The 21,967-nt window shown below is 65.6% G+C and overlaps 1 protein-coding gene across 1 annotated transcript; it reads right to left on the bottom strand.

Moving 5' to 3' along the window:
- Positions 1-202: 202 nt before the first annotated feature.
- On the bottom strand, positions 203-21,826 carry DGKK (diacylglycerol kinase kappa; the record flags this gene model as incomplete). The annotated part of the gene is made up of 29 exons (XM_082488216.1): positions 203-614; positions 1,023-1,153; positions 1,697-1,808; positions 1,888-2,004; positions 2,104-2,190; positions 2,279-2,396; positions 2,523-2,689; positions 2,785-2,919; positions 3,111-3,224; positions 3,389-3,496; positions 3,575-3,671; positions 4,242-4,349; positions 4,816-4,915; positions 5,026-5,127; positions 5,429-5,669; positions 5,926-6,025; positions 6,274-6,365; positions 6,829-6,910; positions 7,053-7,192; positions 7,352-7,460; positions 7,545-7,707; positions 9,627-9,729; positions 9,878-10,003; positions 10,405-10,511; positions 10,707-10,842; positions 11,051-11,155; positions 11,336-11,416; positions 11,532-11,642; positions 21,629-21,826. 29 exons carry the CDS (start codon positions 21,824-21,826, stop codon positions 540-542), a joined length of 3,465 nt encoding a protein of 1,154 aa, XP_082344342.1. The 3' UTR covers positions 203-539.
- Positions 21,827-21,967: the final 141 nt, after the last annotated feature.

The raw sequence follows: 21,967 nt of genomic DNA, 5'->3' as shown, positions 1-21,967 counted from the left end.
GGAATGGTGGTGGAGATTGAACCGAGCCCCTGAGCTGTGATTCCCTTTGCTGTGTTGGGTGAGTGGGGGGGTTCTGCATGATGGGGAGCAGGATGGGGTGAGAGCAGGACACTGAGGGGTGAAAGCTGGAAGGGTCCAGGACTTCTTCACCCTCCCCGCACCCCTGGCCCTCCCCCAAGTAATGACACTACACGAGCAGCAGCAATGAGTATCTCTTCTCCAACTATTTACACAGCTTAAATACCCATGTGGGGAAGGGGGATCTCCGCTTTGGCCCCAGCCTGGGCACACACGGCAGCCCAAGCTCCTGTAGTGACCCTGCCGGGGCTGGGCTGGGCGTCACGCCACGCTGCCTACGGGGCTAGACCTCTGCTTTAGTGTTTCCAGCCCCACAGGCTTGGGGAGAAGCAGCAGCTCCAGGGACACTGGGGGGGACAAAGAGACAAAGCGAGGCAAGCAGAGGGGCTCCGCACACATGAGGCATGGTGGGGACCAGGAGCCCCCCCTGCCTGACCCCTGGTCCGAGGGGCAGCGCTGGCCTAGGGCGGGTTGCTGAGCTCCTTAATGGCCTGGAGGATTCTCTTCATGTGGCCCACTTTGGTGATCCCCAGGTCCTGCAGGGAGGAGAGAGGGAAGCCGAGGTGCTGGGGGGGGTCCAGCCCGCGGCTCTCGCTGGCAGGCAAGCTGTGGGGCAGGGGATGAGGCTGCAAAGCCCGGCTCCCCATGCTCTCCCTGCCAGGGCACGGCAAGCATGTCCCCGTGCCGGGGCTCAGGGGAGGGCATGGCGCTGTTGATCCCGCTTTGGGCAGGCATACGGAGCCTCGCAAGCCAGGGGGCCAGGGCCACCCCCCTCCCCTGCGTGCAAGCCAAGCGAGCGGGGCAAGCTCAGCCGGGGGGGCTGTGGATGGGTGCAGGGTCAGCACCTGACTTCTCCCCGCCACGAGGGATGGGGAGAGGAGGGATGGAGGACACCGTGTTCCCCAGGGCCGGGGGTCCCTCAGGGGGCACAAGGAGGGTTGTACCTTCAGGTCTCTCCTCTCCAGCAGGATCAACTCAGAGCCCTGGATGTCATGCCGGACAAAAATGTCTCTGTACTCCCCTAAACCGAGCGCTTCCAGCCAAGCTGCCACCTCCTCGGAGCCCCACTTGTCCGCTAGCAGGGAGGAAAACCACAGAGGTGGATGGGGCTGGGTGCAGGCAGCCAGGGGCGGCAGGGTAGGCAGCAGGCAGCCCAGGGCAGCGGTGGCGGCAGGCTGCAGCCAGCACCCCCCCTCCCACCCCCAGCTCCGGCAGGGCCCCAGAGGCCACAGCAGGCTCAGGCTGGAGACGTTTCTCCTCTCCTTAGCTTACTTACGGAGCATCCGAGCTTCTCCCCCTCGCCCAGACCCCCAGCCCTGAGGCAGGGACTTACCCAAAGGGCTGAGCGGTACCATAGCCCCCTTCTCCCCCTCGCAGTGGTGGTGGAGTTACAGGGCTGGGGGGGCTCCGTATGTCCGTTAGCAGAAAATATAAGCTCTAAGGGGCTGTTGGTGACAAAGGGGACATCCCCAGGCAGCCAGGACATGCCCTCTAGCCCTCCCAGAGGGTCCCTCCACAGCGTGCCCGGGGCAGGAGGCCGATGGATAGGTCAGCACGTGGGGGTCACTACCAGCGTGGGCTGTGCCTGTCTCCCTCCCTGCCATGCTGCACGCTTTACCTGGGAGCGCGCTGTTGGTCTTCTGCTTTTGCATCTTGTCCTTGTCCTTCCTGGGCTTGGGGATGTTGAGGCGAAGCTTGAAGCTGCCCTTGTTGGCGCTGCCGGAGCTTTCCTGCAAGAAGCCAGGCTGAGAGGGGTGCTGGGGCCCCCTGGTGGGTCATGCTCCCCCTCCCCAGGCCCTGGGCACCCACCTCCTCGGCAGGGTGGGCAATGGGCCCCAGCCAGTGGATGTCCAGCAGCCTCTGCAGCTCCTGGCCCAGCACGTTCAGGGGACCGTGCAGTGCCTCCTCCTCCTGTGGCGAGTCCAGCTGGAGGGGACAGGGACCATCCCCAGCCCTGCTGCCACCGGCGAAGGGCATGGGACCCTCTGGTGGGGGGTTTGGGGGGCTCTCCAGCCCCCCACTCACCGCTTTCCCATCCAGGAACGCCCTGGTCTCAGCGTACAGCTCCTTGATGCTCAGCACCACCTCCACAGCCGCATTCCTGCTGAGAAACTGGGGGGCACGGAGGGGTGACCCCTTGAGCGGTGGGGCCCCGGGGCAGCCGGGTGAAGGTTGCCTTGCACCCCCAGCCCCAGCTCACCTCCGAGGTGCCAGCGGCTTTGTTGGAGAGGGCTTCGCTCAGCGCCAGGGAGCTGGTGTTGACAGCGTGTGCCAGCTCCTGCTCCACAGCTTTGTGAGCCTTGGCTGCCTCATGGATCCTGCAGGCGAGAGGGGCTGGAGCTGCTGGGGCTCCCCCAGGACCAGGAGACCTCCGGAGCTCTGGGTGGCCACAGCAAAGCTCCCCCCCAGCCGTGCTCACCACATCCCCCATCCCGCAGCCTGACCTGGCGATGAGGGTCTCGGCGACCCGCGAGACCTGCTGCAAGAGGCTGCTCTCCTCCTCGGTCAGGTACTCCATGGACTGCTGAGAGCTGAGCCGTGGCCGGGCGGCCGCCCGGTAGCTCTCCCCCTTCTGCTTGTCCTCCCAGGACTTGAGGGTGCTTTCAAATGCCTGCGGGGACAGAGATGACCCCCTCCCTCAGCCTGTCACAGCTCCCCGTGCCCCAGAGTGGCCCCACTGCGCGGGCTGTGCAACCCCGAGCTCACCCGGTCCCGTGTCAGCATCTGGGCTCGGTTCTTGTGCTGGATCTTGATGATGCCGGGCGGCTGGATCCAGGCTTCTCCGTCCACCTGCACGGGGACGCCCTCGTCCCCCCGGATGGTGATCTTCACCACGCGGCACTATGGGGCAGAGAGCCTGGGGTTGGCATGGTAGCTGGCACTGCACCCGTGGCTTCAGCCGCAGCACTGGGGCCAAAGAGCCTCCCAGTGCCATGCCAGTGCCAGCCAGGAGACCCGCTGAGCCGCACTGCCCCAGGCTCCACTCACACCCCAAAACCTTTCCAGCACCACGCAGAGTCCCTTGCCCCTACCTGCGCGATGCGATGGTGCTGGAGGTTGATGACCCGTGACACAGCCATCTGGATGCTGCCAAAGACAGCCACCACCTCCAGCTTCTTGTCATCGAAGGATGGAGCCCCAAAGTTCTGTAGAGAACCAGTGAGACCCCCAAACTGGGCTCGTTTAGGGAACCAGCTTTTTTCCCCATGTGTGCCCAAGGCAGGGACACCTCAGACCCCTGATCGAGGGATCCTTGGGACCATGGGAAGGATGTCCTGCCCCCTCCCCACCCCGCGGCGCTGGCACTCACATTGTCCTCCTTGGTGCCTCCCCAGAAGTTGATGCCCCCGGCGTAGCTGGGGATGTTGAGGACAGCGATGCCCTGCAGGCTGGGCAGCGAGATGGGCACGCCATCGCACTGCAAGAGAGGGCTGAGCCTGGGGGGCCGCAGCACCGCCGCCCCCATGCCCCATCCCTGCTCCCTCCGGCCCCGTACCTCCAGCTGCACCCGCTGCTCCAGGTTCTTGTAGGTGCGCTGCAGGAGCTCCTTCGTGCCCAGCACCCCATACCACATCATGTTCTTGGTGCGGCTGCTGCAGGGCGAAGCGGGTCAGGTGAGGGGGGCTGCAGGTTCCCCCCTGCCTGCCGCAGGCTCTGCGCCCTCCCCAGGACACTGGGCTGAACCAGCCGGCCCGGACCGCTGGCCCTGCGCCTGCCTCAGTTTCCCCACTCCCAGAGCAGGGGGCTGCCTGCTGCCTCGCAAGAGATGCAGCCTGCAGCACGTGGTACCCAGCTGTGCACCCTTCCAGGCCGGCATGCCGTCTCCTCTATCCCGGTGCGGAGCGGGTAAATCCCACCAACCCCTCCCACACACCCGGGGGGCATCGGCAGCAGGAGACTCGCAGCAGCCTTCCCCCTTCCCCGGGGTGTTTGCAATCTGCCGCCCACCCAGGGGTGCTCACCCCAGCACCACAGCACTGGGCGCAGGCAGAAAACCTGCCATAGGAAGGGGTTCCTGGCCAGGCACGGCAGCCCCGAGCCAACCCCATGGCTCTCAGCATCCTGACGGTCCCTCCTGGTGCGGGCATCAGAGAGCCCGGGGTGGGGATGGGGGGAGGGTACATGTTTTCCCAGGGGAATCTGGTGGGGGGCGTTCAGCCAACCTGCACTTCTTGGGGTGCTCATCCCGTTTGTTGTTGAACTCCAGGGAGATCTTCGCATCCAGGCCGATGCCAAAGTAGTTATTCATGACACATTTCTCCGAGAAGAGGCTGAAAGCGGCAGACAGGGCGGGCGAGTTGGGAGGCAGCTGCACGCGGGCAACTGCTGGGCTGGAACCAGGGGACAGGGTATAAAACCCGCCGGAGCTGCGGTGTGAGCCCCCAGAGGGGCTGGGAAGCTGGCAGGGCTGGCTGCAGCCCCCTCAGTCCCCATGGTGGGACACCCGTGGCACAGCCGGGACCTGCCCATGCCGGGCAGGGGGGCAGCCCCCCGCTCCCGTGTGAGCACGGTGCTGGCCAAGGGGCTGGCAGCCACAGATCCTGCACCCCGCACATGCGGGCTTCCCCGGCATGGCCAGGCCAGGGAGGGCTGGGCACCAGGGATGCCACGCTGGTGGGCAGAGGATGCCCCAGCCACCATCTCCAAGAGGCAGCATGGTCCCAGCTCTGCTCCTGCTCCATGATGGTCAGAAAGGGTGGGCCAGGGGCCCCGGGGCAGGCAGGACCCCAGACTCACAGGGCACTGGGGTCTTCGGGGAACTGCAAGGTGCCGAAGGTGTCCGGCCGGTCCAGGATGATGGAGGAAGACGCGGAGGTCACCGTCTCCCGCCGGGAGCCTGGACAGCGGGGAGAGGAGGCAGCTGCTGAACTGGCTCTTACCCTTAGCCCATCCCACAGCTCAGCCCCATGCCCCCCCAAAAAGCCACATGCCCCATTGGCAGCTTACTGAGCCTCTCCTCCTCCTTGTTGAGCTCCTCCGAGCTGTCCTTCCTGCTGGGGCCCGCACTGCCCCGGTAGGCTTGGGTCTGCTTGTTCTGCTCATCCACAGCTGGATGCAAAGAAGGGCATGACAGCGCGTCCCGGGCAGCCCCGTGGCCTTGTGCCCCCTCCCCACGTCAGCCATGTGGGCTCATGCCAGGCACTGCCCAGGGCAGCACCTCTGCCCTGCGCTGGGGACCTCCCTCAGCCACACCACGCATCAAAGGCTGGTGCCCACAGCACTGCTGCCACCCCAAGGACTCAGATGGGGAAACCAAGGCACGGGTCCAGCACCAAGCTGCGGTGGCTCCGCAGCCCGTGCCAGGCTGCTGCAGCGCCATGCGAGCTGCCAGCCCCCACCACCCCCTCACCTTTCTCCGCCTGCTCGATGATTTGCCGCAGGGCTTTCTTCAGGCTGTTCGCCCGCAGCATGAGCTGCTCCTTGGATTTGAAGATGCGAGGCACGGGGCTGGGGTTGAAGCTGCCACCTTTCTCCTGGTCCTTGGTGTCGGCAGGGGTGGCCTGTGCCATTCCCTCGGGGACCACGATGGCCTGAGCCTCCTCATTCAGCTCCCGCACCAGTGAGTCCAGCTTCTCATTCAGCATGGCGCACTGCGGGACACCCACCACGCTCAGCACCCGCTGCCCGCTGGGTGCCTCCCTGGGCACCCCGTGCTTGCCTGGGCATCCCGAGCACAAGGGCACCCCGTCTTTGCCTCGACACCCCATGTTTGCCTGGGCACCCCAAGGGCGCGGGTACCCCAAGCACAGCACACCCTGGTGCACGTGTGGGCCACTGGCGCAGACCGCCCCACCCCTCCCCTGCCCGGGGGCTGCGCGACCCACCCCAGCCCCCACGGCATCCCACCTTCCGCGCCATCAGCTCGGCCTCCTGCTTGTTCTCTGTTGCCCTCTTGTAAGCCCGGCCAACTTCGGCCACGAAGTCGTTGACGGTGCCGCAGAGGAACCTGCCGAGGGAAGCAGCAGGCACGTGGAGACCAGCCGGGCACTGACGCCAGCCGGGGGGTGCTGAGATAAGGGCCCCCTGCACCGGGGCGGCAGTGCCGGGGTTATCTGCCAGGCACCAGCACAGCTGGCAGCCGCTGGCGGTCAGACAGGGAACAGCCTGACCTTGTGGGGGGCTCAGCACCCCTGGGGACATGCCCCCCACCCGGCAGAGGGGCTCCGGCACCCCCATGGCCAGCCGCCCCCTTACTTTGCAGATGAGATCACCACCGAGTGCTTGTCCGACTCCAGGATCTTGGCCAGGTGGAAGGCAACAGAGTCGGCGTAGTGGGAGATCTGGGCCTGGGGGGGGGACAGGGGAGGACAGCTGGAGCCGTGACACCCCCCCAGGTGCCCTGCTCCAGGATGGAGCCTTGCCCGGCCAGCCCTGGACCGGGGATGAAGCGTCCCCGAGGGCGGCCGTGCCCACGCCACTGGGCAGAGGGGATGCGCAGCCACAGCAGGAGGGAAACTGAGGCACGGGCTTGAGGGGGAGCACACGGCAGAGTCCAGAACAGCCTGCCGGTAGCATGCCAGCTCCACCCGCCCCCGCTGCCGCCTCCCAAGCGCACGTGCCAGGCTGAGACCTGCCAGACTCATTGCCTCGCACGCAGCCAGCTGCCAGCCCCCTCGCAGCCCCAGTCCCCAGGCACCCCCTGCGCCATCCCACCCTGCGTGACCCCCAACCAGCTGACGGGGTGAACGGAGACCAGGCCACCAGCCTCTCCATCCCCATCTCAAGCCCTCAGTCCCCAACAGTGCCCACCTGGATGTTGGAGTCCCCATTCTCCTCGTCCTTCAGGGCAGGGGGGGACTGCTTGGGGGCCTCGTAGGTCAGCACACTCCACCTGCCACGCAGAGACCTCGGCTGCCTGCCACCTCCAGGCACCCCGGCACGGGGACACAGGGGCAGGGGACGAGGACTGGCTGCCTGAGAGGTGCTGAGGTGGCGGGGGGGAGCAGAGAGGCTCGTGCCCCTGCCATGCTCACCGGTCCAGCATCTTGGTGGTGGCCCTTTCCAGCTTCTCCAGGATCTGCAGCAGCTGGGTGTCATCGTCACACAGGCTGCCCCAGCCCAGCACTCGCGCCAGGTCATTGCCGGTCCCCAGGGGCAGGACGCCCAGCTGGCACTGCGGGAGCGGGACAGGGTGGGGGGGTTAGAGCAGTGACACCCCACCATGCCCATCGCTTGCAGCAGACACGGGGCAGGTCCTTGCTGCGGCGGGTGCCGGTGCCGGTGCTGGGGACGCTGCCAGCCCCCGCCGGCAGTGCCAGGTGCTCTCACTCACCTGCTTGTGGAGACCCAGAGCATCGATCTCGGAGAGCACCCAGCCCACGCTGCCGTCCCCCCCACACACCAGGATCCGGAAGGTGGAGAACTTCTGGAAGAGGCGCAGCCTGGCAGGGGGACAGGAGACAGGGGCTGGGGGCTGTGCCGGGACCCCTCCAGGGCCACCCCACGGTGCCCAGGCCAGCGCTTACCCCAGGTGTGGGCCACCGTTCATGAGGTCAAAGACTTGGGCTGGGTTGAGGAACTGCTTGAACTTGCGCAGAAACTTGACGCCCTGGTTGTCCCCGCTCTTGGAGTTGACGAAGGCCAGGAGAGGGCTGGAGCAGGTCGAGGGGCAGGTGGCCTTCCAGAAACCTGCAGTGAGCCCAAGCGCATGAGCCTCCAGCCCCAGCTCCCACCCCCCAAGGATGCTGATGAAGACACCTCAGGACAGCAGAGGCCACGTGGACACCCTGACTGTGCCGTGCCTGACCCGGAGAGTGCTGGGGCCGGGCAGGAGGGACAGTGATCGGGGGGCCCAGAGGATGGTGAGGGGTGGGAGGAAGAGTAAGAGATGGCAATGGGGATGGGGATGGGCAAGGCCAACACTAGGGCAGATCCAAGTTAGGCTCCTGCTCCTTCACTGTCCCAGCAGGCACGAAGCGTGTCACCGAGCTGACTCCTGTTCCCGGCCTGCCACTCCAAAAGGGGCAGCGGTGGTGGGCGCACAGGAGGGTCTGTTCCTCGCAGCAACAGCCCAGCTGGGACCGACCAAGCCAAACCACACAGGAATGGAGCACGCTCCCACGCGGGGGTGCTCCCAGGGGTGGCACTGGCAGCCGGCGTGACCACAGGGGACCAGCCACAGCCGGGGGGGCTGCGCTGTCACCCCCAGCTCCTACCGGGGCTCCGGCGGGGTGGGTGCAAATGACACAGAAGCCTCGGGAGGCTTGGCAGCCAGCACCGTGCTTTTAAAGAAATGAGACGGGGAATGAAATGTGCCTGTGGCAGAGGAGGATCGATAGCTGGCCCACAGCCCGCACCCGCCTCAGGCACATCTTGGCCATCCCGGGCCACAGGCCACGGGCCGGTGCCCGCTGGCTCCTTCCTTTGGCAGTCGAGCGATGCTGCGGCAGGGGAAGCATCAGCCCTTGCCCCAGAGCCCCGCGGGGTGTGACTGGGAGCACGGGGAGCAGCATCCCCGCAGCCCACCGCTGCCGAGCCCCACATCGCTCGATCTCTGCTCCCAACACGGCTGAGTGGAGCGGATTGGCAAAGCAAAACACCGGGGGCTGCTGAGTCAGAGCGTGGGCTGCACGGAAGAACCCGCTGCCAGCGGCACCCGTCCGCCACGGGGGGACAGTGCGGCAGGAGGAGGGGGGCCGAGGCCTCGCCGGGCTGCTTCCCGTGGTAGCAGAGCCCAGTCAGGCTCAGCCGCGGTCACAGCCGCTGGCCCCACAGCCACGGCAGCGTCGGTTGTCTGGGGTGCCGCGCAAGGGACAGGGCAGAGATGCTGCCGGGGAGCCAGCCGCGAGCAGCCACGGCTCGGAAGCCGGAGGAGAAGCCGCGTGATGGTTACCCTGACAGCATCCCGATGAGTAACGAGAAGCAGATGAGCCACCGGCTGAGCCGAGCAGTAAAAATCATTAAAGAACGAGGAAAGAAATATCCGGAGGAGAAGAACAGATTTTGCTCAGTGGAGGCCAGCTGGGCCCCTCCGGAGAGGGCGAGGGAGACAGCGGGGGGGGTCCCCCTGGGCGGCGCATTGCTTCTCCCCCCAGCACCCTGCAGCCACCCGCACCGGGGGGAAGCTGTGCTCTGCACTGCCAAAAAGCCAGCTGAGGTTCGGACACTGAGAAATAACCCAAGCAAGGGCCTCATCCTGCCCTGCAGGGTGCTGAACCATTGGGGTGCAACAGGGGGCACCCCACGTCAAGGGCTCAGAGCTAGTGCCGCTGACCCCAGCACAGAGGGCCATGACCAGGGCCACCGCAAGAGGCAGCCTGGCAGGAGGAACTGAAGCCACACGCGGGGAAGAAGTGCCACCCCAAAGCATGGCACCGCCACAGCCCTGGGGCAGAGCGCAAGGCAACAAGCACTCTTCAAACCATGGTGCGGCAGGGAGGGGCGTTGACTCTGGAGCCTACTGATGGTGGTGTTCCTGGTGCCCCACAGGTGAGTGGGCACAGTGCCACAAGTCAAAGCCTGCAGAGGAGCTCAGAGAGCTCAGAGCCCTGTCCCAAACAGCCTGTCCCCCCCACCTGCAGCCCAGCCCTGTCCCCTCCATGGCTCACCATCCGAATCGATGCTGTTCAAGGCAGTTGGTGGGATGATGGACACTTTGTACTGGCCCAGGGGGCACCTCTTGCCAAAGAGCTCCTTGCAGGCGCTGTGAACCTGGGGACACAGGGACACATGCATAGGCAAAGCTAGGAGACGCAGCACCAAAGCCCCCAGCCTCAGTTTCCCCAGCACTGCACCCAGGAGGGGCAGTGCTGCCTGTGCCGTGGCGGGGGGGGAGGGACAGGGACAGACACATCCTTACAATGGCCTTGCACCAGAGACACCGCCAGTCCTGCAACCTCCGGACGCTGCCACAGGTCCGGTCGCAGACAGCGCAGCGCGCGCTGACGGGCAGGTTCCCCTCCAGCCACTGGTGGGGCATGGCCACCTGTGGAGAGGGGCAGTCACCAACGGCCCATCACCCCTGCCACCCCCACACGCTTGAGGGCCATGGGCCACCCCCTTTCCCAGGTACCACAGAAGAGGTGGGCAGGGGATGATGCCCCACAGCAGGGCAAGGCAGCCTTGGGACCCCTCCGTGCCCCCTCGTTCCCACCTGCCTGGCTCCTTGCAGCCGCCGGCGCGTGGGGCAGGGCAGGGGTGTCCCCAGCAAACATCTGGGGGTGGCCCCACTTGGACAGCAATAAGGGATCCTGATGCCGGGCGGCAGAGGAGGCATCCCCAGGCCACGTCCCCGCAGAGCCAAGCCCGGAGGCCACACAGTGCAGGGTACAGCTCTGCTGGTGGCTCTGTCCTGCCAGAGGTCCCCGCGGGGACTCCCCTGCTTACCCCATCCTCGTCCTCAATGATTTCGGTGCCGATGGAAGCCAGGGTCGTCCACTTGCAGTTGTTGGTGGCTCTGACAGCGCAGCGCTTGTGTGCCTTGAACTTGCAGACTGCGCGGTAGGGGGGGAGCAGGTGAGGAGCAGGGACGGTCCCCATGGGACGTGCGGCCCCAGTCCCCAACCCCTACGCCACTGGTGACGGTGCTGTCCCTGCAGCCGGTGGCCATCACCCCGCGTCCCTCCTGCAGCAGGCCAGCCTCGCAGAGGGTCCCCCAGCCCACCCCCCAGCAGGACCCCGGCGCTGACCTTCGCAGGAGAGGCCGTGGGAGGTGACCCCCGGGAGGGCTTCGCGGCACACGTTGCAGAAGGTGGGGCGGGCGTGGGAGCAGGCGTACCAGTTGTGCATGCCCGAGAAGTGCTCCATGTTGAACTGTGTGGCCTGCTGGGGGGCACAGCCCTGCCCCGTCAGTCCCCCGGGACCCCCAGTTGGCACTCGTGCCCTCCTGGCCCCCCTGCGTCCCCCCAGCCCCGCTCCCGGCTCCTGCCCTCCCCGCAGGCCATGCCAGGGGCAGCAGCTCGGGCCCGGCAGCCGAAGGCGCCCCCGGCGCCAGAGGGGAACCCGCTCCCTCGCAGCCCCCCGCCCACGTCACCTCATGGATCTCCCACTTCTGGACAGATTTCAGGGCACTGATCCAGTCCTCCATCTCCTTCCGATTCTCCGCACACAGGATGAGCTTCCGGAACGGCGTGATCACCTGCAACAGCCACCGTCCCCGTGTCCCCTTGCAAGGCCACCCCATGGCTAGCCACCTCCGGCAGCACCAGGCCACGCTGCGGGGTGCCCCACAGCTCTGTGGGGAGGGAAGGGGCCTGGGGTGGCCCCCGCCAGGACCTGAGGTGGAGGGGCACAGCGGGTCGCCCCGCACCTCCCTCACCGTGAAACTGTTGTTGATGTTCTTGGTGCTGGTCTCGGCCACGCTGGCATCGGACAGGTCCACCTCATCGAAGATCAGGGACTGTGGGGGAGAAACCGGAGCCCCAGTCCACCAGGCAGGGATTTCGGGCTCCCCCCCGGGCTTGCAGGCTCAAGACCCCTGGCTGAGCATGATGGAAGCCCCCCTCCCAGCCTACCTTGGCATCCTTGGCGTAATAGAGCGTCCTGCCCCGCAGCTTGAAGTATCGCCTCTTCCACCTCTGGAAGGAGCTCGTCTGCTTCAGCAACAACCCCTCCTTCACGCTCTTCTGCAGAGACCACAGGGTCGTGAGCTCCCACAGCCCCCAGGACCCCCAAAGCCACCCCCCCTCCGCCAGTGACGCTGGTCAGCGGTGCCCAGAGCACAGATGGGACGTTCTGGGGTTCACACTGCGCTGGACGTAGCAGGGTAAATGATGTCCATTGCCCGCCATACCCTGGGCATTGGGCACTTCACGTGATTCGGGGAGAAGCTGCCGGGCACAGTGGTGCCGCCGGTTGGAGGTCTCCAGCAGCACAGAGCCACCGCTGCCGGTCACCGGCGCCCAGGACAGCCTCCACCTGCTGCGGCTCCCCGAAAGCCAAGGGCAGATCTGGAGCCAGGAGAGCTCCCTTGGAGGGGACACCGATGCCCCAGAGCCACTAGAACTGTGTCTTGGAGGTGGCATTACCCGGGCACTGTGGCCCCAGAGAGGACAACCTGGGGTCGCGGGCAGCCCACGGCCGGCAGAGCATCTCCTTGCAGCGCAGCGCAGCGCAGCGCAGCGCAGCACACCCCTGCAGCCCGGCCGCCCAGCCTCTGCCCTCCCCGATCCGCAGCACCTGCCAATATTTACCCTCCTCGCAGTGGTGTTTACAAGGCTCAATTAATTAGTGTTTGCAACGCAGCTACGAGCCTGTGCCGAGCGGGGTGGCAGAGATGCTCTGGCACTGCCTAATCTTTGATTGTATCTTCTTTAAACACTGCCGGCAGCCCCATTCAGCTGCTCCTCTGCAATTAGCCGCAACAGCGGTTGTCTCAGATGCCGGCACACCACGACAAGGCACATTTAACGGCGAATTAGCACCGGGCACCGAGGGTATCGTAAGAGAACCGTGGCCCCAGGGCTCCACACTCCCGTGCCCAGCCCGTGTGCTGCAAGCGGTGGCACCCAGGCACCCGCCAGCCTGCAAACACACCAGCCCCTGTCCTCGGCGTTAACCCGCTGCCCCACAGCTCCGAACGAGATGGCTGGAGCACCAGGAGTAGCAGGAGGTCACAAAGAAGCCCAAACCCCACCTGAGGTGCTCCCCGAGCCTCAAACTCCCCAAACGCCTGACCCCTCCCCAAGCCCCCCAGGGCACACACCGGGATGTCCCCGGCTCTCTCCCAGCTTGCAGCCCTGCGTTCAGAGGAGGACGCTTTAAGCATTTATCATTTCCTATCGATGCATTGTCCCCCTGGGACTGGCACAGGGTTTGGCTGTGGTTGGTCCCCACGCTGCCGGCGAGTGTCGGTACGGGTCCAGACAGCCATGGTGTCCCCAGTGCCATCAGCCAGGCACTGGGGACAGTGCCATCACCCACCGCGTCCCCTCCCCAGCCTCTGGGCCGTGAAAGCACAGAGACGGTGAGCCCAGTGCTGCCCTGAGCCCAGGCTGCGACACAGCCAGCGAGGGCAGCGCGAGCTCTCGGGGAAGTCCAGCTGCGACCCCCAAATCCACCAACAAACCATGGTCCCTAGCAGGCCTGCCCCACGTCGGTAGGGGAGGACAGGGCAGGGTCCTGCCACGGCCAGGGGGATCCAGCCACAAACGCCACTTCCACCACACTTGTTTGGATGCAGCGGCCGCAGGCACAGGCTCTGGGTTTGCTGCACTCATTGCTTTTGCTGCGAAGGACAGGCAGTGTGTGACAGCGCGGAGCGGCGTGGGGGAGCCCGTGATGGCGAGGAGCGGGAGAACGTGATGACAAGGAGAAGGAAGAAGGTCCGTGACGGTGGCTTGGGGCCACCACAGCAGGGGCCAGAGCCAGTGCTGCAGCGGGGCGCAGGCGCTCAGCTCTGCCTGGCTCCAGGGACACCGTGTTGGCAGGACTGGGCCAGGAAGGCTGCCCGGGGGGACGGCATCCCCTCCTGAAATGCCCCCAGCCACGCCGCTGTGGCCGCTGCAGCAATTTCTCCTGGCAGCCAGAGGCACCAAGGCATTGTCTCGCCCTAGGTTGTCACAGTCCCGGCCATTTTGGGGACAGCGATGCGGCTGCCAGCACTGTGCCAGCTGCAGGCTAGGGCAAAGCCCAAAAGGCAGAGCCCCCACCACCTCCACCATGACACCCATAAGAGTTTTACGACACCCGCAGTGCCATGTCTGGGAGGGCTGTGCCTCAGTTTCCCCCCGCTGCAGACTAACTCATCACCAGCATCCCAGCGTGGGGCGGCAAAGCTGGTGCAGAGAAGCTTGGGGGGCACCTCTCCCCAGATCCACCCTTGAGTGCTTCCCAAAACATGTCCAGGCTGCCCCAGGCACAGCAGCAAGGCCCAGGTCCTCCCCCCCGGCCACGCACAGCATCTTGCCGCACAACCCCTTACGCCCATGGTTGCCCGTCCAGGCTCCATCACCCCCAGCACTGACATGATGGGGCACAGGTTCAGGCAGTGCCGGTGTTGCCAGCGTGGGGCCGGCCAGCCAGCCCTCTCCCTGGGGAAAACGAGGCAGGTCCCCTCTCCAAAATGAGCCATGGAGCCCATCTGTGCCACGCTGCCTGGGCAGGCACACGAGTCACTCTGTCTGGGGTGCCGGAGGGCTGTTTTAGGGTCTCACTGGGGTGAGCCACCCACACACATGCAATTTTTTGTCCATGGGACTCAGCCAGGAGCATCGGTGTCACCCTGTGCTGGGAGCAGCTACCCAGTGGTTTTGGACCCCTGCATTTGGTACCGGGGACAGGAGGAGAACTGGGAGGAACCCGATGTCCAAGGCCACCAGCAGACCCGGCCGTGCAGCGGGAAGCCGCGCCGCAGTGGGCAGGATCGAGTGTGCCCGTCGTTTCCCCTTCGCACACAGGAAAGGGGCGGGGAGGGCAAAGGCCGGCACTCGGGGCGAGCGGGATGTGCCGGGGTGGCATCGCCCCTGCCATGCTGCCTCTCCCGCAGCCCCAGGCAGGGCTCCAGGGCCACCACAATACAGTCTCCGACAGCAAGTGGCTATTAGGTACCCCATAGCTCCCAGGAACAGGAGCCGCATGCCCACCACACAGGGTAGGGGCTGCCTCCTCCTCCCGGAGAGCTTTCGGGGACACTGACAGCCACTGCACAGCCCCGAGCGTGGGGCGCCACCCGCACCCCGAACCCAGCCCTGGCCCCTCCGCTCACCCCAACCTTTCTGGTTGGCAAGCCCCACCAGCGCTGCAGGCAGCCACAGCGGAGCCAGCGCTGGCTCCGTCCCTGCACTAGAGGCGGTGACGCAGCACGCCGATGCCCTCAGCGATGTGCCCGGCCACCAGCCCGAGGCCGGCTCCCCTCTGCGGGACCCTGCCACAGCCCTCCCCTGCCCCATCTCGGGGACCCCCCCTGCTCTCTCCAGCCCGGGGGGCTCAGCATCACCTGGGATGTGCCCGGCACTGGGGGGGTGCGGAGACGCAAGGGGGTCAGGCGAAGGCAAGAATGAAGCCACCCGGGGTCTGCGGAGAAACTGCCACCTCCGGCTCAGCCACAGCCAGCAGAGGGCAAGTGGCACCGGGGCCTTGGAGGGGACACGGCTAAAAGTAGCCCTGGGAGGACGGACGGCCACCGGCAGTGTGCCCCACCAGGATTGGGCTGGTGCCCAGGTGCCATCCTGCCGCGGGCTGGCTGTGTGCTCGGCACAGGCAAGGGGGCTCAAAGCACAGCCCCGGGACCGCACCCCAGCAGGGCACCCCGAAATGCCGGCTCTTCCCTCAGCCCTACGGCAGAGCCCCCAGTGCTGCTGTGAACCCCCACCCCACTCCCCCGGCTCTGCCACCGCCATCCCCGGGCAGAGCCCGTCACGCAGACAGGTTTGACCACAGCAGGGGCGGGAGGGTTTTCCTGCTGGGATCAGCTTGGGCAGCGAAGGAGCTGCTGGAGAAGAGCCGGAAAGGCTGAGTTACTCAGGAACGCTGGCCCATATGGCTGGTGGGCACCACACTGGCTGCAGCCCTACACCGCTCCTGACAGGATCTGCTTGGCTGCGCGGGGACACGATGCCTTGCCCAGGGAGGAGGAGAGGGGACCGAACGCCCGCCAACACACCGACCTGCATTGCACCAGCATCATCCCGCGCACCCGCCCTCCTCCAAACGCAGCAGCCCACCGGGTCCGGTCGGGCCAGAGCTCAACCCCGCCTGAGCTGGCGGGTGCCGGCACCACGGGGGAGAGCCGGCAGCCCTGCAAACAGCCCAGCCACGGGGCCACCGGCATCTGCTGGGCACCCTGTGGGCTGGAGTCGGTTGGAAACCTTATCAGGCTCTGCGATATGGCAGAGCTCTTCCGGCATAGGGCAGCCGGGGGGCTCGGTGCCTGGGGGGGAACACAGCCCCGTAGGCTCAACTGCATCTGCGCTCCCCAAGGATGCAGACTGCTGCTGTTGGAGGACCTGATTCCCCTCTTCCCAGTACTGGGGGAATCCTTGAAAGGAGAATCCGGCTCTGATCCTGACATGCTATTACGTGGTGCCGTGAGGCACCGCTCAGGCCATCAAAAGGAGACGAAGGATTAACAGGGAGGAGAGGAATGAGGGAAGGAGCCCCCAGAAGAAGGGTGATCCCCCTACATGTCCTCCTCCAGCAGTCACAACCTTCAGCTGTTTTTCAGAAATGAGCTCATGCTTCCCTCTCTACAGCCACATTGGTCCTGAGCATCCTGCCAGCAGGCATCCCGCACCAGCCCACCCCGTGCCAGTCCCCCCCACCCCCCGTGCCCGGGTACCGGTGGGCACTGCCGCAGGTCTCCCACCCTGCCCAGCCGCTGACAGGCCAAAGCAGCTCTTGCATAATGGAAAATGTGAGCGGGGAGAGGGCAGCGCGTCTGAGAAACCTCACAAACATCCGGCTGGCGACACTGGGGCTATCTTTACACCCCAGGCAGCGGCTCGGCGAGCCCTGATTAACGGAGCAAGCCCAGCCTCCCCTGCCTGGCCGCAGCCTCCTCAGCAGGGACGGCCCCAGGCAGCGTCACTGTGCCCTGTGCCACGGTCCCATTGTGGGGATGACCCAGTGACCAGCCGGTCCCCTCGCCAGCCCCCCGCAGGCCACGTGGGAGGGCCTGGGAGCAATACGGCGCACGGCTGGGGTGGAGGTGGGCTTTGGTGTCGGCTGGCTGCAGCGTGGCTGGGGCTGGCAGGGAGCTCTGGGATGGAGCCCGGGGGGGGGTCACCTGGAGCTGCCCAGGATCATGGAGATACGCAGTGGAGTCTCCGTGGATGGAGACTCCACATCCTCTCTGGGCAGCCCGTGCCAGCGTTTCACCAATCTCACAGTAGAAAATGTGTTTTCTTGTGTTCAGATGCAATTTCCCATTTTTTCATCTGCACCCATTGTCCCACTGGCAGACACCACTGAAAAGAGCCCAGTTCCTTCTTTGCCGCACCTTCCCCTTCAGATATCTATCCACATCGCTGAGGACGCCCTGGCCCAGCCTCCCCTCCAGGCTGAACAGCCCCAGCTCTCCCAGCCTCTCCCCATACAAGAGATGCTCTGGTCCCTCACCAGTGTCAAGCCAGGAGGACACGCTGCCCGGGAGCCACGTGCCACCCTCCCGCTGCAGGAAGGAGGTTTCCAGGCCTGGCCCCGGGGGCCCTACCTTGCTTTCCTTGTCTTTTGGCCAGGATGCGTCCCTCGGTGGGCAGCCCTCCCCACAGCCTGGCTCTGCAGCGCGTCCCTCCCAGGCCTCCCGCGGCTGCCCCAACACCCCGACACCCACGGCACCGCTCACCCCACCCCTGGGGCACCCCGAGCCCAGCGTAGGGCAACTAAGATGATTAAGGGAGTGGAGCATCTCCCTTATGAGGAAAGACTGAGGGAGCTGGGTCTCTTTAGTTTGGAGAAGAGGAGACTGAGGGGTGATCTTATTAGCGTTTATAAATATATAAAGGGGGAATGTCATGAGGATGGAGCCAGGCTCTTCTCAGTAGCAACCAATGATAGGACAAGGGGTAATGCATTCAAGCTGGAACACAAGAGGTTCCACTTAAATTTGAGAAGAAACTTCTTCTCAGTGAGGGTGACAGAGCACTGGAACAGGCTGCCCAGGGAGGTTGTGGAGTCTCCTTCTCTGGAGACATTCAAAACTCGCCTGGACGCCTTCCTGTGCAACCTCATCTAGGTGTTCCTGCTCCGACAGGGGGATTGGACTAGATGATCTTTTGAGGTCCCTTCCAATCCCTAGCATACTGTGATACTGTGATACTGTGAGCCTGCGGGCTGCCCGCTGCTTCCAGCAAGGACCAGGAGCACTTGTCCCTTGGGGTGCCGACAACCCCACTGACGTCCCCCAGCCCCACCGCGCGGCTGTGATGTACCCCAGCATCAGGAATTTGGGAACATAATCCCCCTTTCTAAATGGCAGACAAGCCACGCCCCTGCCCACCCTGGCCATGCACGCCGTGCCCACCCCATGGGCAATGCTCCTATCCCCAGCATGCACCCCCCCAGTCCCCCTTGCTGCCTGCAGCCCCCCGGCTCCAGTGCAAGCACCACAGGCCCAGTCACTCGCTGCAGCTCCTTGCAGCCGGAGCCGAACCAGGCTGAGCTGCCGGATTGCTCCCCGCCTCTGCTCAGCTGCCGGGAGAGCCCGTGCCGAGGCAGTGCCGGGAGCCAAACACCCGGCCCACGCAGGCAGGATGTGCCCCCCCCCCCGTTTGCCAGCACCTCAGACGCCTTGACGCACCCTGGAGATAGCAGTGCCTCCTTCCCCACCGCCCCTTCCCTCCATGCCCGACCCTAAGGGGACCAGTGCCGGGATGCAGCGCAGCATCCCCCTCCCGCTCTGCCCCTGCAATCCCAAAACCTGCGGCAGGCAACTGGCAGCCCCCAGCCGCAGTGAGGAGGAGGAGGAGGAGGGGGCGGCAGCAAGACCCCATCCGTCTCGGGGCCATTCAGCCCAGTGGGGGCACCTGCGCCTGGCAGCTGTCATTGTCACCGAGCACAATGGCCTCGCCGCCTCCACGCCGAAGCCGGCACAAAGCGCCCCGCGGGGCGCCCCGGCAATTACAGCCCGGAGAAAGCCAAGCTGAGGGTGTGGAGTGGGGAGACGTGATTGATGGGGAGGTTTGAGGAGGGGATGGGTGAAGTGGCACTTTGGGGTGGGTGCTGGGAATGGGGAGCGGTGATCAGGAAGGATTCAGCAGATCCCAAAATGATCCTCAACCACTCCTGTCCCCGTGGGCCTGGACAACACCCTGGCATGGGGGAAGCTGCTCGTTCCCATCACCAGGGCCAGGGTACCTCCCAGTCAGTGGTGGGTGGGCAGTGGAATGGGGGTCCCGACCCTTCCCAGCTCCCCAACATGGCAGGCTCCTATAGACCCCCCCTCCATCACCCCAACCACCACCGATGGCCAAAAAATAGGCCAGTCTCCCCCCCCCCCCCAACCCAGTTATCTCTCGGGAGCTGCAGCCCTGGCACTAGACTCTCCCCCACTCATTAACTGTGTGCTAATTAGGTACCTGCCCCAGTCTCTGGGGTGCAAGCAATGGTTCCCCGCCCCCAAATCCCAAACCCACAGGGGTGCACAGGGATGTCGAAGCGGCTCGGAAAGGTGCCTTCTGTGGCACGTGTGCTGCCCGTCCATCCGGAGGCAGCTGTGGCCACGGCCAGAGGGACAGGCAGCACTTGTGCCACGACACGGCTACGAACCCGGGACAGCCCGACCTGGGGGGCAGCAGCAACCGCATCCCAAAATCCTTGTTTCTGTAGGGAAGAAAGGAACCCATCCGGCAAGGAGTCAGGCTGGCAAGCGTGGTCCTGCCTATTCAGACCAAAGCAAAGGAATCCTCAAGGAAAACCCTGAACCCCAACACTGAAAACACGTAGATTTCGGGGGGTGACGCACGCACAGCTTGCTCTCAGCCCCCTCCAGCACCAGCCCTGCCTGGCTCTCACCCCTCTCTCCTCCCTCCCAGATCCGTGGGCCATTAACCCAGCCGCGTCCTTTCCGCCTGTCCATCCATCGCGCCGCCCGCCTCCCCCCGCACGCTGCGCGGCATCACCTCCTGCATGGCTAATTGCCGATGCCGGGCAGGATGCGGGCAGCGGCCACGGCAGGCAGGGAGCCGGCAGCTCAGCCTTTCCCCACGCGTAGCCTGTAAGCCGGCGAGAACGGACCCGCTGATGGCACCGAGGGGCTTTGAGGCCTGGGCTGGGGGCTCAGGGTGCGCTCGTGTCCCTGTGCTGCTGCCGCTGCAGGACATGGGCACAGCCCGGACATATGCCCTTTTCTCTTGGGTTTTCTGGCACTGGCAACTCCCTGCGATATCGCCCATGCTGTGCCAAACCCCTCTGGCATGGCAAATGCTGCGTGGCAAACTCCAGTGGCTGCTGCCGCCCCTCCAGGAGTGTGCTGGGGGCTCGCACACAGCGCTAAGCATCCCCAGGATGCTGCCCACCGGCCTGGCTTCCCACCATGCCCCCTGTGCAGCACCCTGCGCAGCCCATAGCACCCACCTGGCAGCCAGGCCGGAGCGGGCAGAGGAGGTGCCAGCCTGCTCCAAAGAAGGGGAAACTGAGGCACGTTCCTTGAGCAGCCAGAGGGACTCGGCAAGAGCCCCCCCCAGGGCTGTCTGCCCTGGAAACGTCTCCTGCCAAGTGGGAAAACCCCACGGTGCCGGGTTGGGAGCACGGGACTTCCGCACCCCCGGGCAAATGCCCTTTGCCCCCCTCGCGCCCGCGCGCCAGGCTTGGCACAACAGCCAGGCCCGGGCCAGCGGCAGGGGAGCTCGCCCCAGCCCCGAGCTGCCGCCGGACCCAGCACACCGCCCCATCCCCGCTGCCTCCCCCTGTGCCCGCGGTACCCAACACCAGAGCCCGGGGGGAAATTCCCCCCCCCTCACCACAACGGCACCCCCCCGCCGCATTGTCTCAGCTGTCCCCCTTCCCCGGGGTGGCACGGCCACCCAATCCCCACCAAGGGGTGGCGGGGGCTGGAAGCCGGCCACGGGGGGCGTTTCTGGCACAGCCGCATGGCGAGGGTCCCCCCGTGGTGCGGCAGCCCCCGCTGGCACTGCAGGCACTGCCTCGGCTCACACCGCCGCCTCCTTCCCGCAGACGGGAGGTGGATGCACAGGCACCGCTCACCGGCACATCACCCAGAGCATCCTCCCCGCATCGTGCCCAGATCTCCCCTCCCCAAAACGCACCCTCCCCCCCCCCAACCTCCTCTCCCCACTTCCCACCTGGCCGTTCAGCCCAGGCTATTCCTCCCTGCGCTTCAGCCAGGAGGTGCCTGGCCATCTCACCATCCCCACCCAGGACACCTACGGCCACCCACTCCTGTTCGGCCAGAAGGCGCTGCACCCGGTGTTTTTGTAGGTCCTACCAAAATAGCTTCCTCTGAGCAAGCTGCACTCACACGCACACAAACTGCCCTCGTACCGACAGCCAGGAGGCAAAAGAGTGTCACGTCCAACCTCAGAGGTGTCTCCATCCGCCCAGCAAACCACCACGGGGGACTGGATCTAGGGAAGGCTGCGGGCGCGGGGCCCACGGGGGAGCTGGCACAGCCAAATTAATCTGGGGCACCGGGAAAGATGCCAGCTCCATTTTGCCGCCCACCCACCCCACATGCGCGCTGCCTGCAGTGGGGTGCGGGATCCCAGGAGCCTACGGCACCACAGTGACCCTAAATCTCACCCCCAGAGCGTTCATGAGGCAGAGCCGTTCTCAAAGAGCCCCCTTTCCCCAGGGGCAGGGGGTGGGGGGCACCCAGGGGATACAAACATTGGATGAAGGCAACGGGGGGGCGAGTATAGGAGAGACCCTGTTCCTGAATGGTGGGCTGCAATCCATGCTCCACAGCCCCACGGGACCAATGCTGACCCTGCCACCGTGGGGTGTGCGCCTTCGCACGTGCCCTTACGCAGGGCACAGGGGGCCAGACCCCTCCTTGGCACTGCCCCGGGCACTGGCTGCGTTGGGTCTGCAAGCAGCAAGTGCCTGGCACTGATTTACTCCCCAGAGCAGGCAAACCCCCCCACACACACACCCCTTCTCAACAGAGACCCCGTGCGCCGGCCACCCCCTCGCCCCAGGCCCCCGCGCCCCTGACCTTGCTTCTCATCTGCCCCGAGGTGGACACCTTCCGGATGAGCTTGTGGGAACTGTCCTCCTGCTCGCCCTCGCTGTCCGACGACTCCTCGCCGCCCGCCTCGGGCGAGATGGGTGCCAGCTTGTCCGAGTCCAGGGATGACACTGACTCCCGGGTCTTCCTCAGGAACAGGTCCCCAGGCACCAGCTTCTCGGCCATCTTCCCACCCCAGCTTGGCTCAGGGCTCCGCCGCCTCCTGTGACAGCCCTGGGAGGACAAGGATACACAGGAGTGGAGGAAGAGCCCTGAAAGGGGTGCACGGCCCCTCACCCTCTACGGCTCGCCCAGCCGGGAGGTGCA

This window comes from Vanellus vanellus (genome assembly GCF_965231255.1).
Source record: "Vanellus vanellus genome assembly, chromosome: 10".
NCBI classification, from domain to species: Eukaryota; Metazoa; Chordata; class Aves; order Charadriiformes; family Charadriidae; genus Vanellus; species Vanellus vanellus.
Note: the sequence above shows the minus strand (reverse complement) of the source record. Positions and strands in the feature narration are given on the sequence as shown.